General features: G+C 40.4%; 1 protein-coding gene across 4 annotated transcripts in view; it reads right to left on the bottom strand.

The window, feature by feature from the left end:
* Positions 1-3,264, bottom strand: part of LOC149318198 (protein FAM124B-like) — an 84,466-nt gene extending 81,202 nt beyond the window's left edge. For all 4 annotated transcript variants that reach the window (XR_016280006.1, XR_016280005.1, XM_089509224.1 and 1 more), the window contains exon 1: positions 3,184-3,264. Coding sequence is in view for 2 of the 4 variants with exons in the window: in XM_089509224.1 (XP_089365350.1) it covers positions 3,184-3,223 (40 nt within the window). In the remaining 2 variants the exon portion in view is untranslated. The remainder of the gene's footprint in view (positions 1-3,183) is intronic.
* Positions 3,265-16,072: the final 12,808 nt, after the last annotated feature.

The raw sequence follows: 16,072 nt of genomic DNA, 5'->3' as shown, positions 1-16,072 counted from the left end.
TGGGCATCATAATTCAAGTAGTATGTTGAGAAGCTGGAGCCGTGTCCACAGGAAAGCAACCAAAATGGTGAAGGGTCTGGAAACCAGATCTTATTAGGAAAGACTTAGGGAGTCGGGCATGTCTAGCATGGAGAAGGGACGGTTAAGAGGTTATATGATAGCCTTGTTTTAAGTATTTGAAGGGCTGTCATATTAAGGATGAAGCAAGCTTGTTTTCTGCTGCTCCAGAAAATAGCACCCAGAGCTATGGATTTAAACTATAGGAAAAGAGATTCCTGATCAACATTAGGAAGAACCTCCTGACAATAAGAGCAGTTTGACAGTGGAATATGCTGCCTTGGAGAGTGGTGGAGTCTTTTTCTTTGGAGGTTTTTAAACAGAGGCTAGACGTCATCTGTCAGGGGTGCTTTGATTGTGAGTTCCTGCATGGCAGGGGGTTGGACTGGATGACCTTTGAGGATATCTTCCAACTCTATAATTCTATGAAGTCCATAGCATTGAACTATGGCAGTTAAAGTGTGGTCAAACCAGATTATCTCTGCAGTGCGGATGCTGTCTTAGTGTTTGATTATTTTGAGATGTTCATCCTACTTGTATGATTATTTAAATCTTAAATTGTAGCTGTTAAATTATTCCTGGGAAAATTATTCCTGTGGGGTATTTGCATTGCCTGAAGCTGTTAAGAGGCACAGGAACTCTATGAGGAGAAAGTGTTGCAAAGAAAAGGGGGTCTGGGATGAGGCACAAGACAAGGCTGTGAATTACAGGCAAAGAAAACCAAACCTTCCGTCTATGGAACAGCTTTGAAAGGAAGGCCTCTGAGTGAGAAACTAGCTCTGCATGTGAGCTTCTCAGCCCTTTCATGGCCCACTACATCATTTGCATTTTGAGCAAATAACATGGCCAGTATGCAAATCAGGTTGCCTAGATGTGGGTTTGTAGACAATGGTAATGCCAAGAGAGGGAAGTCAGGAGGGTAAGAGAAGGGCAAGGCTGAAGAAACAACAGCATGGGGCAGGAGAGGAGTGAAAAAGCAGTGGTGCAAGGAAGACACAGGTCCAAAACAAACTGGAGAAATAATCCAGTTTGAGACCGCTTTAACTGCCCCAGCTGAATGCTAGGGAATCCTGGGATTTGTAGCTGATTGTGGCACCAGAGTTCTCTGAAAGAGAAGACTAAATGTCTCACAAAACTACAGTTCCCAGAATTTCCTAGCATTGAGCCAGGGCAGCAAAATTGGTTTCAAAGTGGATTATTTCTGCAAGGTGTTTTGAATCTATGGTGTTTCTACCCAGGCAAAGCTGGTACAGGCCAACAGGGGAGCTGGAGTGAAGTGAGGGAGCTAGGAAGAGAAGAGAGCAAAGTACTGTTTTTTGGGGCGAAGGGAACCTAATGCATTTTAAACCCAGCCCAAGCTGCATACTTTTTCCAGTAAATGAATGTTAGAGCTCCCTTCCATCACGGATCCTTTTTGGAATACTTCAAATTTTGGAATTCTAGATAGGGAGACTCAACCTGTACTACAAGTCATTAATTTGTCTTTGACTGTTGCTGTCAGTATTACTTTTATGGGATTTTAGCAGAGGTTTATATTTATTTTATATAGCTGTCATTTTATATGTGTAACTTCGTTATTTATTTATTTGTTTATTTATTTGGACTTGCAATTTTAGGCGACTTACATCTTTAATAAGAGCCAGCATAGTGCAGAGGTTGGAGTGTTGAACTAGGAAGGACTCCAGGAGATCAGGTTTCGAATCTCTACTTGGCCGTGGGAAGCCGTTGGGTGACTGCAATCTCTCAGCCTTACAGGAGAGCCATGGCAAACCTCCTCTTCTAAATAAATTGTGTCAAGAAAACCCCCTAGAATAAGGTGTCCAGAAGTCACAATTCTGCTTGATGGTGCAGGAAAACAACCAACAATTTTAACTATGCATTTTTACATAAGATTGTCAGCCGCCCTGAACTGTTAGCTACCCTGAGCTCTTACAAAGAAAAAGTAAAGTAAAATAAGGGAAGTAGTCTGTAGGAAACAAAGCCATTTGTTCCTGAACTGTGACAAATTAGGTTGATGCCTTTCAAATCCCTTTCCTAGTTGCCTCATAAAAGCTCTCACTAAACCATCTTGAGCCTGGACTGAGATTATTTTAGGAATTGTTGTAATATATATATGGGGGGGGGGGGGGGGGGGGGAGAGGTGAAGAGAGAGAAAGAGTTGTAGTAAGACATATGTAGTCCGACACTGAAACCAATGTGATGTATTGGTTTCAGTGTCGGACTACAGTCCTGAAGATCAGGGTTTGATTCACTGCTAGAGGATAAAAACCCACTGGGTGATCTTGGGCAAGTCACACTCTCTCAGCCTCAGAGGATGGCAATGGCAAACCCCCTCTGAAGAAATTTGCTAAAAAGAAACCCTATGGCTGTAGGGTTGCCATAAGTCATGAATGACATGGAGGCACACAGCAACAACAATAACGACAGTAAGGATATGTGTGCGTGTGTATGTGTGTCATGTGTTGGCCTACGACTCTGGAGACCAGGGATCTGGAGACCCACTGGGTGACCTTGGGCAAGAAGTCACACTCTCTCAGCCTGAGGAGGGGAAGGCAAGGGTAAACCTCCTTTGAACAAATCTTGCCAAGAAAACCCCAGGATAGGTCCACCTTTGGGTCACCATAAGTGGGATACGACTAGAAGGCGCACCGCCACCAGGACTGGTTTTGGGGTAACTCCTTGTCCTACTCCGGAGTAAGATTTTTTTCTTAATGTTACTCCTACTTTTATAAAAACCTCTTACTCCTTACTGCCCAACTCCTCCTCCTCCTCCAAGTCCTCTTGTTCCCAACTAGCTGCGTCCGCACTGGAGGAATAATCCGCTTTGAGACCCAGTTGGACTGCCCTGGTTGAAGGCGGTGGAATTCTGGCTCTGGAGCCCCAACAAACGACCCTTGCCAGAATTCCACCGCCTTGAACCAGGGCAGTATCAAACCGGATTATTCCTCCAGTGTGGAGGCAGCCAGAGTGGCTGGAGGAGGAGAGCCTGCAAAGCGGTGGAGCGGCCGCCTAGAAACCCCACAACAAACGCCTTGGCAACTGGGCTTCCCTCCTCCTCCTCCTCCTCCTCCTCCTTTCCCAGCCTGAGCTGCTGCTTCTCCTCCTCCTGGCCTGCCTGCTGCCTACCTGCCTTCCTCCTCCGAAGCAGCATCACCAGCAGCAGCATCCTTCCTCTCAGAGCCCCAAGAGCACCAGGTGCTGCAACAAGTGGTCCTTGCAGACTAAGTGGTCCCTCCTCTCTGGGTTGTGCAAGCCCCGCCCCCTTTGACGTCACAACCCAGCCCCTCCCTCCCTCTCTTTCTCCTGTTGTTGTTGTTGTTGTTGTTAGCTGCCCTCTTCTACCCTCTGCCTTCTCCTAGCATTATTGTTTTTCCTAGTGATCCTTCTCATGCTGGGGCCAAAGTACCAAAGTCTCAACTTGATCATCTTTGCTTCTGGTCTGATCTGTTCAAGAGCCCATTTGTTTGTCTCCTTGGCTGTCCATGGTCTCCTAAGTACTCTTCTCCTCCAGCATCACATTTCAAATGAGTTAATTTTCTTTCTGTCTGCTCCCTAATAATAATGATGATGATGATGCTGTTATTTTTATCCCGCTTTTCTACTGTAAGCAATCAAAGCGGCTTACAATTTAAAACACACCAATATACAATACAAGTACATCTGAGCCCCCCTTAAAAAGAATTAAACATTTTGCTATTAATATTTAAACTATAAAATGAATTAAATAAATAAATTATTATTATTATCCCTTCACTGTCCAGCTCTCACATCCACACATGGGAATTGGGAATACGATTCTGTCTTTAGTGCTCAGTTGTATGTCTTTGCTTTACAGTATCTTTTCCAGTTCTTTCTTAGCTGCCCTTCCCATTCCTAGTCTTCTTCTTATTCCCTGACTGCAGTCTCCCTTCTGGTCAGTGTTTGAGCTTAGATATGGGAATGCTTTAACTGTTTCAATTTCCTCATTGTCCAGATTGAATATATGTATTTCTTCTGCGGTCATTATTTTTGCTTTGTTTATGTTCAGCATCAGACTTGCCTTTGCACTTTCATCTTTGACCTTCCTTATTAACTGTTCCAATTCCTGAATGTCTTCTACTAATATTAGGGTGTCATCCACAGAACCCCCCCCCAACACACACACACACTTTAAAAGGTAGGGAAAAAACCACAAAAGCAGGTTGATTTTCACACATGTTGTTCTTAAACTCGTGTTAACCCAAGCGGAAAGTAAACAAAAGCCGCTCCTTTTTACTTTCAGGATTTTTCTGAAAGTAAAAAGGAGTGGCTTTTGTCTATTTTCTCTCCACTTTCCGTTTGAGTTAACATTAGTTGAACAATGACGTAGGGTGACAATCAACCCGCTTTTATGTTTTTTTCCCCAATTTAAACCCCCATTTCCCCCTGTGTGATAAACTTTACAGTCCAAATCTCAAACCATTGCACCTCATGGATCTGCGCTCTGATAATAATGCAGTTTGACACCACTTTAAATGTGATGGCTCTATGTCCTACAGAATCCTGGGATTTGGAGTTTTGTGGGGCAAGAGTACTTTTTGGCAGAGAAGGCAAAAGACCTTGTAAAACTACCCGTCCCAGGATTCCATAGGATGGAGCTACTGAACTACAGTTTTCTACAGAGTACATGTACCTTCAGTGGTAGAGCACATGCTTTGGGTGCAGAAAGGTTGAGTTGATCCTCCAGAGCTTGGTGAAGTTATCTTTGGTAGTACAAGTCCCAAGATCTCCTCACCCCATGTGAATATATAACCATAGTAGTAGAGATTCTGGAAAGTGTAGGGTTTTTTGTTTTGTTTTGTTTTGAGTTTCAGTTTTCAGTTTTAAAAGAACTTTCTCAACTTCTAGTCTTCCTTGCCATGTTTAGGCAGGGCTGGGGAAAATGCCCGCTTGAAATGGTGGAGATGCTACCAGGCTGGGTAGACCGGTCAAAGAACCACAGAATTGGAAAGGATCACAAGGGTCAATCCTTTGCCATGCAGGGATACAGAACTAAAGCACTGCTGAAAGATGCCCATCCAAGCTCCAGTTAAAGACAACCAAAGAAGGAAAGTCCACAAGCCTCCAAGGTAGTCCTGTCCTAGTGTCAAATTGCTCTTCCAGTAAAGATGTTCTTCCTAATGTTTAGGTGGGAACTCTTTTCTTGTAATGATAACAATAGGTACCTAAACTGAAACTATTTTCTCCCAACTATTAAGCAACCCCTTGTGGAACTATAAATTAAATAAAGTCCTCCATTTCATAAGACAAAACTCCAAAAAAATCTAATTTATTCTACCAGTTATTTGTTGACACACTTTGGAGTTTACCACACGGGAGGCTAAGTCCCCAATTCCTGTGAAGAGACTTGATTTAAATCCCAGGAATATCCCACAAAAGTGGGGTTGTTTTCAGACACATCAGGGGCATTGAGCATTAATCCAACATTAACTCATACAGAAAGTAGTAGTAGTAGTAGTAGTAGTAGTAATCATAGGATTTATTTATATACCGCCCAATCACTGGGAATCCGAGTGATTTACAACAGAGGGGATAACAGACGGTTCCCTGCCCTCAGGCTTACAATCTAAAAGACACAACAAACAAGGAGAAGGGAATGGTGAGGGGGGGAGGGAATCAGGTCCAGCATTCTTGTCTCCTTCTGAGGCCTGGACCAAGACAGATGGACCGGAGGGAGGGCTCATCCAAAATATGTAGACAAAATTGGCCGCTTTTTACTTTCAGGGTGCATTATAGAAGCCATAATCTAAGCCTGATGGACTGGTTGCCAACAATTTCTGAATATTTAATACCCTACAATTGAGTAAGCCAGATACTGCTACAAGGAAAATCTGCAAATAACAAAAGGTACGGCTTGGCACTTACTTGACTGGGCATGTCTAGGCAGAGTCTAGGAGAAGGAACCCAGGAACTTCCACACTTCCCAAGAAATGGTTGCTCAATTCCTTCAAGCATAGAAGATTTTGTAAATTCAAAGAGTGGCTTTGGTCAGGCTTTCAGTGCAGCAGAACAAGCAATTTCAGGCTTTCTTTTTTAAAGCCTCATTTAACTTGCACATTTATTTGAAAGGCTGCAACAGTAAAGACACAGCTTAAAAGTGGTTGATGCTACCTGGAAATAAAGACACTGAAAGAAGATTGTATTTCAAATTGTAGCAGGGCTTAATTGCACACTGGTCTCTCCAGCTGTCTCCAGCTAGCATTTTACAGATGCTGTTAAATCTGTTACAAGGGTACAGAAACTCAGAATATATGGTACATATATTACAGGTTTGTCTGGACAATAAAACTTCTGGGACCATTTGCAGAATGCATGGTTTAGAAGGAAGAGTGAAGACAGGAGGAAGAAGCATCCACAGTCTAAAATATGCAGACAACACCATACTAGAGGAAAATGATAATAGACTTGGAGCAATTCGTAAGGAAAGTTAAAGAACGTGAAAAAGCAGGCTTCCTGTTGAACATAAAAGAAAAATAACCATGGAGGATCTAGAAAAATTCAACCTGGATGAGGAAAATGAAATAAAGATTTCCTGTACCTTGAATCAAATATTGATCAGAATGGAGTCTGCAATCAAGAAATCAGAAGAAGATTGGGAATGGGAAGGACAGCTATGAAAGAAATAGATAAGATCCTAAAATGTGAAGATATACAATTGAGCAATAAAGCTAGGACTTTCCAATCTATTGTGTGCCCCTCACCCTGTATAAATGTGAGAGCTGGTCAGAGAATAGGAAGGAAATCGCTCATTTGTGATGTGGCACTGGAGAGGATTGCTGAGGATACCATGGACAGCCCAAAAGACAAGCAAATGTGTCTTAGAATAGATCAAACCTAAACTATCCCTGGAAGCCAAGATGACAAAACTGAGGCTGTTATCCTGTGGCCACATCTTGAGAAGGCAAGACTCATTGGAAAAGACAATAATGATAGGAAGGGTAGAAAGCAGTAGAAAGAGAGGAAGATCACATGCCAGATAGGTGGACCAAATCAAGGAAATCACAGAATCTGTAGGACCTAAACAGACTAGTTGAGGATAGAGGTCTTGGAGATGTCCCATTGGCAGGGTCGCCATGAGCTGGGGGTGACTTGAGGGCAGTTAACAACAAATGATGCGCTTTTTATACTCTTATCTGATTGACATATTCAACCATGCCTGAATGTACATCCTTAACCCATGCTCTCTGCACTGTAGTACTTGTAGATTTGTCTACCAAAGTGTGTTTGAAGTGTTTTGAGAAAACATCTGTCTTTTTCTACTGCTTCCCCCCTCCCCACCTTACATAACTTATATCATTTATCACCACAGCCACTGAATGATGATCAAGCAAGTATAAACTTGCCCAGATTATGTACTCGCTCAGTTTTAGAGATTTCCTAAAACATACTGGAAGGATTTTAAAAATAATAATAATTTGACCTAACATAACCTCTTCTGAAGGTACTGATTTTAACTTACATCAAGTAGTAAAACTGGACAGCACTAAGTGCAGGTTGTAAAAGAAAAAGGCTATAATATGCATGACAAACTACTGTGTAAACCATATTTTGGCTTCCCTGCTTGATACTGAGTTGTATATGGCTCAAACTGCAAACATTCATTATTCTGAATGACTTACTGATCTTTCTAAATGACTTAGGTCATCACCTTTGGGAGGGAGAGGTCAGTGTGCTCACTATGTGCCAGATTCATGAGTGCTGGGCATACGTACTTTAAAATCCATGGACATATGGCAATAAATACAATTGCAAAACAAGTATGTTTCAAAATTCCCAGTATACACAATATACAAAACCCTCCAAAATATTGACTTATCTGGAAATTCTTCAAGTGAAAACTGTAGATTTTTAGGAAAGATTAGAAATGTGGACAACTGAACCATGCATTATGAGAACAAGGGAACAGGAGTGAAACAAGTGGTCTTTTGAGATGTTGGACTACATCCCCTCTCAGTCCCAAGCATGGTGAATGACAAGAAATGATGGGAGCACTAGAAACGTATTCACCATTCACACCATAACAGCACTTCTTTGGTAAAGGGCTACCTACCTTTAAATAAGAGATATAGAGGAGCAACAGCAGGGATAATAATGTCTTTTTATTACCTGGTGGAAGTAACTAGCTATGGGGAACCAGATGCTGAACAAGGCAGGTGGATCGCTGACTTCATTTGGAAAAGGTCCACTTTGGACTTCAGCGGTCAAAGACATTTAATGTGCCTGGATTTTGGATATTTTTTTTATTCCTGTTGATCTGTTTTATGATGGTTTTATGTGGTTTGGATCCAGACAAGTTCCACTTCTGCTGGAAGAAATGGGCAGAGATAATTTTTGCCAATAACTTTGAAGAACTTGGAAAATAAGAAGGAAGAAGCTGAAGTTATGCATAACAGTGCCGTAAAGGATGATGATCTGAAAAGACCTAGTGGGGAGGACTCAAAGTTGGCAGGCAGGCAAACTTTTTATTTTTGCCTGGCTTGCAGTTATGTTTTGACAAAGCAATAAAAATACAGAATACATTGCATTAAGATAATTACCACCACCGAAAACAATGGCCAAATACCAAAAATATGAGTAAATAAAAACGAAAATATTTTGTATATCAAGCACAGGGAGGCAAATGTAAAACCCTACCACATACATAATGGCTCAACTACCTGCTTTCTGTCATCTTTATGCTTGATCATTTAGCATTCTTCTCATTGATAAATTCTGAAGGAGCTCAACTATATAGGAATCTCGGTGGTCTAATTTTACTCAAGTTCCCTGTTCCCAACCATCCCAGAATCCATTTTTTGTTGGATCCCAGAGCATCATTTCCCCGTTGCACAAATAGTCATTATGCAAAGGGATCTTCTAGCACCTTTGAGACTAACTGAAAGAAGCTGGCAGCATGAGCTTTCATAGACATGAGCCTGCTTCCTCAGATGCATGTTTAGGAAGTAGGCACACGTCTATGAAAGTTCATGCTACCAACTTCTTTCTTTCAGTTAATCTCAAAAGTGCTACAAGATTTCTTTGCATACTTATTTTCCAGACTAAAATGGCTGTGTCTTTGAATGATGCCATTATGTTCATTCTAGTTAAAGGCAATGTTCAAAACCTTCCCTGCAGGCTTCTGTTGATGTAGCCCTGGAGAAACCAGAGAGAAAAGGCTAGGCATTGCAGTGGTACCACCAATGTATTCTATTACATTCACAGTACAATAGATAATTTTATTATGTTGACAGCTGCCTTGTAAGCAATTTCGTTTCCCTGTGGAAACAGGCAGGCTTGATGGCAAAAATTGCTTGTACTTAACGGTAAGTCTGTTTTGGGTAAACATGTAGATTCCATATTGGTAACGATGAAAGGATCTGGTGGCTTAGTGGTTAAGATGCCAGTTTAGAAGACTGGCAGTTCGAGGCCCGAGTGCTGCATGATGGGGTGAGCTCCTGCCACTAGTCCCAGCTTCTGCCAACCTAGCAGTTCGAAAGGATGCAAATGCAAGTAGATAGATACCACTTCTCAGTGGAAAGGTAACAGCGTTTGGTGCAGTCCTGCTGGCCACATGACCACCAGAGCAGTCCTCAAACAATGCTGGCTCTTCAGCTTAGAAACGGAAATGAGCACTGCCCCCTACAGTCGGTTACTACTAGACATTCATGTCAAGGGACTACCTTTACCTTTTTAAAGGATGAAATCCTATGCCTACATAAGCTCTGCTGCACAGTAGGACTGATTAGGACAATACTGTTTAGCTAGTTTAATGAGATGATATTAAATAATCAGATTGCTTCTGGGATTGTCTTAAAAATGCTTACTAAAACAACAATGGGTCATTCTGAAGAAACCCTTAAAGTGAACAAAATTTGGCTACCAGTCCTGAGGAATAGTAAAATAAGGACTCAGCAAATGCAAACGGGAAACCACTCAGAGTCAGGGGCTTTCCCAGCAGACATTAATCCTCTTAGCCTCCCAGCCTGAGGCCTGCCATCAGCACAGAACATACACATGCAAATCACTCCTGCATTCCCAGGCTCACACAGTATATATACACCCACCTTTTTCCAGGCAAAGCATTCTCTGAAGATGCCAGCCAGATGCTGGCGAAACGTCAGGAAGAAAATTTTCTAGATTAGAACATGGCCACATAGCCCGAAAAACCCACAAAAAACAATGGGTCATTTTCTTTTTCTTGCAGAACAGCTCTTGTTCTAAGGTCCTGTAACACACACCTGCATCACCTAAACACAATGTGGTTTCCCCCCTTTCAAAAATATTTAACCTTTACATATGCAGATTTAAGTAAATTAATTGGTTCATCAATCAAAGGTCACATAATTGATTAACTATCCAGTCAGGCTACATCCCTACTTTCAATGGGGGTTTGGAAACAACTGAGAGTTTATCGCCTCTCCTGTGCACATTTCATTCAACTGATCTGTAGTTTCAGCCAATTCATAGCAGTGCTGCTCTGGAAAGGACCAATTTGGGAATGGCTAAGCAAGAGTAGGAAAATGGTAGCCCTCAAGAGGTTGTTGGGACTACAACTCCTATTACCATTGCCCATGCTATCTGATAGGAGGTGGGATTCAACAGCATCTGGAAGTCTACAGGTTTTCCCGCCCTGGCTCTAAAGGTATGGCACCATGCAGCTCTGCAAATGAGTTCTGTGAAAAAGGGAAAAGCCTCCGTTTTGTCACTTAATTGCAAGGCTGTCTCAGGTGATAGCTCAACAGTGTAATTTTAGGTGTTTCAGTATATTACTTCTTCAAGAAATCAGCCTCCATCATCAAATGATAGCTAGTTCTTGTCACAATAGTATGACTGAAGAGGTCTATTCTGTCATTTGCACTGCCTCAACTGTCAATGCAATTTTACAGAAACTGGAATTCTGTAGAATGATCTGATGATATTACTCCTTGAAACATCCAACTTTTGGGGAGATCATGTCAATCTTTGCTTTAAAATTACTGCACAGGCTTTACATATAAGGAACAACAAGCAAGAACCCAAACACTGAGCAAAGCACAGTAAGGGCTAGCACCTTGTGAGTGTGGTTAAAAATGCATGGATGAATATAAAATGCAAAGAAGAGTAAGGCTCTATTTTCTGTTAAGTCACACTTGAATACAATTGATGCAGGTTTTATTCACATTATTTGTTGCTTACATGAATATTTATTTTACAGTATTAACTGGCAATCACTGTCATTCCATATAAAAAAAAGTTCTTTTTCTCCAAGTTCTCTTTCATATTGTCAAGTTGCTTATTTATTTTAGGAAGCATGGTTTGGTGAATTGAAAACTCACTGATCCGAACAACTATGCCTTTCTATCTGCAATCACCACCCATGACCCTTTTGAGATTTATCTGTTCCATCATGATCACTATTGCTTTGTTTCAACCAGAGGTGGCAATTATGCAGTCTCCAGATGTTGCTGAACAACTCTTGACATTTCTCACTACTGTTTATGTTGGGCAGGGCTACAGGGATTTGTATTCTTTACATTTGGAGAGTCACATCATTCCCATCCGTCAGATGCAAATGCCATGATAGTGGTATCTAATGATGCAACAAAAGTTAAGGCTAAGAGGAAATCTTCCAGTTTGGAAACTGTGAACTGGTTCAATTGCAACATACTCTAAATTTAACCATGCTGCAAGGGGCCTGTTTTTCATTATTATTTGAGTGTGTCTATAAAGGTAGTAAACAATGATTATATACTATTACAGAAGCAATCCTGGTGTAACCATATTTCTTGCTGCTGCTTCATAGTGAATTCTAAAGGGAAATTTGTGCCTGGTATCATTATTTCCTGCCCTAACCGTAGCATAGAAGATGGGATGGGGAATGCAACCAATAGCAGTATGATCCACAGTTGATGCCATGATAATAAACAGGTATCAGAGCAGCCAGGAAAGCTTTTACTAGATCTTTCATGCCTCACCAAAAATGTCTGGACTCCACTGCAAAATAGTACTCATAATTAATTCAGAATTCAAACCAGATGAGATGTGAAAGATCCATGATTAAATATCCCATTACTTTTAAGCAACTGACTGCAAATAGGTACCAGTGGATTGAGCTCCAAGCAGGGCAAATAGCATGTGGAGGAAATTAATTTGGAAAATGATACTAGCAACAGGTTAAAAGTCAAACAATCTTCCTCCAGTGTTTTTTTTTAAATAGTGTATTATGTAAAGACTTTCTTTAGTGTGACATAGTAGGAAAAGTCCCTTAAGAGGCATGCTCTTGGCTGTTTGTCAACAAAGTAATACTCCTTCTTAGCAGCAAATGGAAACTGAAAGACAGGGAAGACAAGCTGGGGCTTTGGCTTCCAAAGAGCTTACTCTGCAGTAGCTAAATTTCACTCATAAGGAGAAACCTGCAAGACACAATTCATTAATTTACATATCATGTCCCCATACTGGTTGTTTGCATTCAGAACAATATTATGCATTATTGTCACATCCTTCTTCAAGAAAGTTAAGAAAAAATGAATTAAGCACACAGTAAGTTAAGAATGCCAGAAAAAGGAAGAAAACATGTATATTAGTGTACTCAAAGTGTAAGGAGCCAGTAAGTAGTGGTTTCAACACTGGACTATGACTCTGAAGCCCAGGATTTGAATTCTTGCTTGACCATGGAAACTCATGGGATGACCTTGTGCAAGTCACACTATCTCATCCTTACACAACGGCAAAAGCAAACCCCCTCTAAACAAATCTTGCCAAGAAAAACCCATTATAGGTTTAGCCTAAAGACAGAAAGGACTTGAAGGCACACAACAACAGCAACACACTCAGAATGGTGGGCCATGGACCACTACCAGCTCATGAGCTGTCAGCTGCTGGACCCTAGAGTGTTTCCAGGAAATGAATAAATTGTAGCTAATAGTCACAAATATGGTACTAGTACCAAGTAAACCCACTGGGTGACCTTGGGCAAGTCACACAATGGCAAACCCACTTTAGAGAAACTTGCCAAGAAAATCGCATGATAGGTTAATAAGTCAGAAATAACTCAAAAGCATACAACAACAAACTTAGAACAATGGAAAAATGTTGGTTCCCCACATCTGGCAGCTTAAGAAGCATTGATTTAAATAACATTGACCGAAGAACACCATCAGTTCCAAACTGTCTAGTCCTTGAGCCATTTCTGGGTTACGCTAGCATAATTAAATGTAGGCAAATATCCTCCCCCCGCCACTAGAGAAGATTCCATCTTGTGAGGTTTCACCATTAACAGTCCATCTGGAGTGATATAGCCCAGACACAAGCAAACCACTACATCTTCAAATTGAGTAACTAGGCATTGGTCATAATAAATCTTAGTATTTATCTTAGCAAATACATCTGTCCCTGAAGATAAATCCCAGGTAAAACAAGTGGGCTAAACCAACTGTTAATCTAAGCTAGAGTAGATCCATTGAATGAATAGGACATCTTATATAACAGATTCAGTGGGTCTGTTCTAATTGGGGCTAACAACAGATTCAAGTCTATAAAGGCTAGATATTCTAATGAAAAATAAAACATATAAACAATGAGAAAGACGTACAGGTTACTTGCATGTTTCCTTAGAAATCAGTCCAGTGGGGACTTCTCATGATTACAATTTTAATGTGTGCGTGCATACATATATATATATATTAAAAGTAAAGTGTTGCGATGGTATAAAGATTTATTTCTGCTGAAGCCAACTTAGTATCTTTTCCCTCAAGCAGCTTCTTTTTGCATGCCCTAACCTTATCAGCTGATCCCAACTTATGCCAATGGACCAGCTTTTATCTTTTAAATAAAAAATAAAATAACAAAAACAAAAGCTATGCTGTATTATACTGTAAAGATTATTAACAATGTACGTGAAGCACTGTGAAGTGCTTCACACATCCTACACAAAATTAAGGTATGGCCATTGTACTCAAACTACAGCTACACCCCAGTTAATGAAGGGGAAGTGGCAATTATCAGAATTTGGTACCAGACAGGAATAACATGGAAAGAATAGGGGTAGATTTCTACAAAACAAAGAGAAGCAGTTTAGTATGTTTCTGCAAACCTTTTATCCAAAACTAACACTATGCACATGTAAAATGAAACAACCACTTCAACTAAACTAAAATGTTTTGAACCTTCTCTAGAGACTACTGGAAAACTTCCAAGATGCATCCAAGGATAATTTATGATTCCCATTTTGGTGGCCACATATATCTCTGTGGGGTTTTTTAACCTGTAGGGAGGGAGGTAGCTAGGGAAGCAAGCTTATCTGTTTTTCCTTTTTCTCCTGGATCAGCTGCTCATGCATGCTCAGTAAGGTTCTGGAGGCAGCTGTTATTTACCTGTCTGTTCTAAGCAAGCACATGCAGCTACAGTAGGATTGGCTGGAGTAGAATCCCATTCTTTTCCAGCGGAAGCTTTATTGCACTGCTTACTGCAGACATGCTGCTACAACATGACAGAAGTGTTTCTGCAGCCACACTTCACCATCCTCCCAGCATTGAAGCAGCTAAGCAACTTCTAGCTAGACAGATGACAATGAGGAAAAGGCAAAGGCTGGACAGAGACTGAAAGACTTAGTAAAAAAAAGCTTCCTTGTCACAGGCTTTGTTAACTGAGGTATGCCTGTATATTGGTTACATTCTTCTGTAAACATGCAAAACAGATTTCAGCAGCAAACGGTCACATGCTCAGCTCCATTTCTAAAATGGCATTTCTCTTATCACTAAGTACAGGTCATCCAAATGGATAGCAACGTGGGAGTTTTAGTTGAACAGAACATGTTCAAAAACAGATCCCTTACAACTGACTAACATATATGATGTACAAGGGGATTTGTATTTCCCACCTAAACAAAACTCAGATTCTTCATGCAGCAAATGAGTCAGGTAGTGGTGTTTTCCCAAGTTCACTATTCCACAGAGAAAACAATTATAACTTGTTACATAAAATATTTAAAGATATCCTTTACTATCTGCAGTCAAACTTAACTTCAGCCTACTTACATAATCCACAGGGAAGTCTCAGCTGGCATTGGTGGCTCTCAAATGAAGACAGAAACCTATGTTAAATTCTTGGTATAAAAATAGTATTGCAGCTACATAAAATGCTATATTTGTGTCAAGCTACATAGTATAAGACTAGCACAAACACATCATCTAAAGAAATATCCTTGGCTTCAAAGCTCTGGAGCAAGCAGCATGCTAACTGTTCTGATGTAAGAGAAAATATTTGCTTTAAGAACTGGAGATTTCATTAAGATCAAAGTAACAATATTTATTGCATTTTCAGATTGCATTTTAAAACAGTAAATTAATAGTGCAGAATGGCTTCACTTGAAACTCCTGAAAAGTGGGAAATCAAAAAGCCATAAACCCCACTCTACCTCATGAATAGAGTGAAGGCTAATGTGCTTCTCCAAGGGGCAGTATTTAGTTTAATAAATTGCCATCCCTGTGCTCTAATACATTTGAATTAGTGCTCTGTGTACACTAAGTCCATTTATTTTAAATTTGTTTTGTCTACATTGCGTGAAATAAAAACATCGCTCTGTACAATCCACTATGAGCAGTGAGTACAACAGCAAAAAATATCATACAGTTTATACACACTATTTTTCCCATTTCTCCTATAAAGGAACCAGAACAAACCTAATCAGTATGTAACTTAATTTGGAAGAACTCAAATTACAAAAGGGAAGGCCAAATATTACAGCCCATAACTATGTCCAAAACAAGATTCCTGATCATATTATTAATATGAATGAATGAAGGTGGAGAAGTAAAGCATGCTCAAATTGCGTTCTCAGGTCTTTATAAATTTACCAAATAATAAATTAAACATGGCTCTTTAGTAATGTCCAAAGCAAAGCAATATTTTTGGAAATTTGGTCTTACCAGCTGTGTTTTTCTCATAACCCAAACGTATACAATGCGCAAAGTGCTAAGCAACACTACAGAAAACACATTTACATCAACACTGAAGATTCGGGGAAATGAAATTCCAACAA

Source organism: Sceloporus occidentalis, unplaced genomic scaffold, assembly GCF_023333645.1.
Source record: "Sceloporus occidentalis isolate IW3139 unplaced genomic scaffold, rSceOcc1.0.p SCAF_2, whole genome shotgun sequence".
Classification (NCBI taxonomy): Eukaryota; Metazoa; Chordata; class Lepidosauria; order Squamata; family Phrynosomatidae; genus Sceloporus; species Sceloporus occidentalis.
This window is presented reverse-complemented; position numbering and strand designations above follow the sequence as displayed.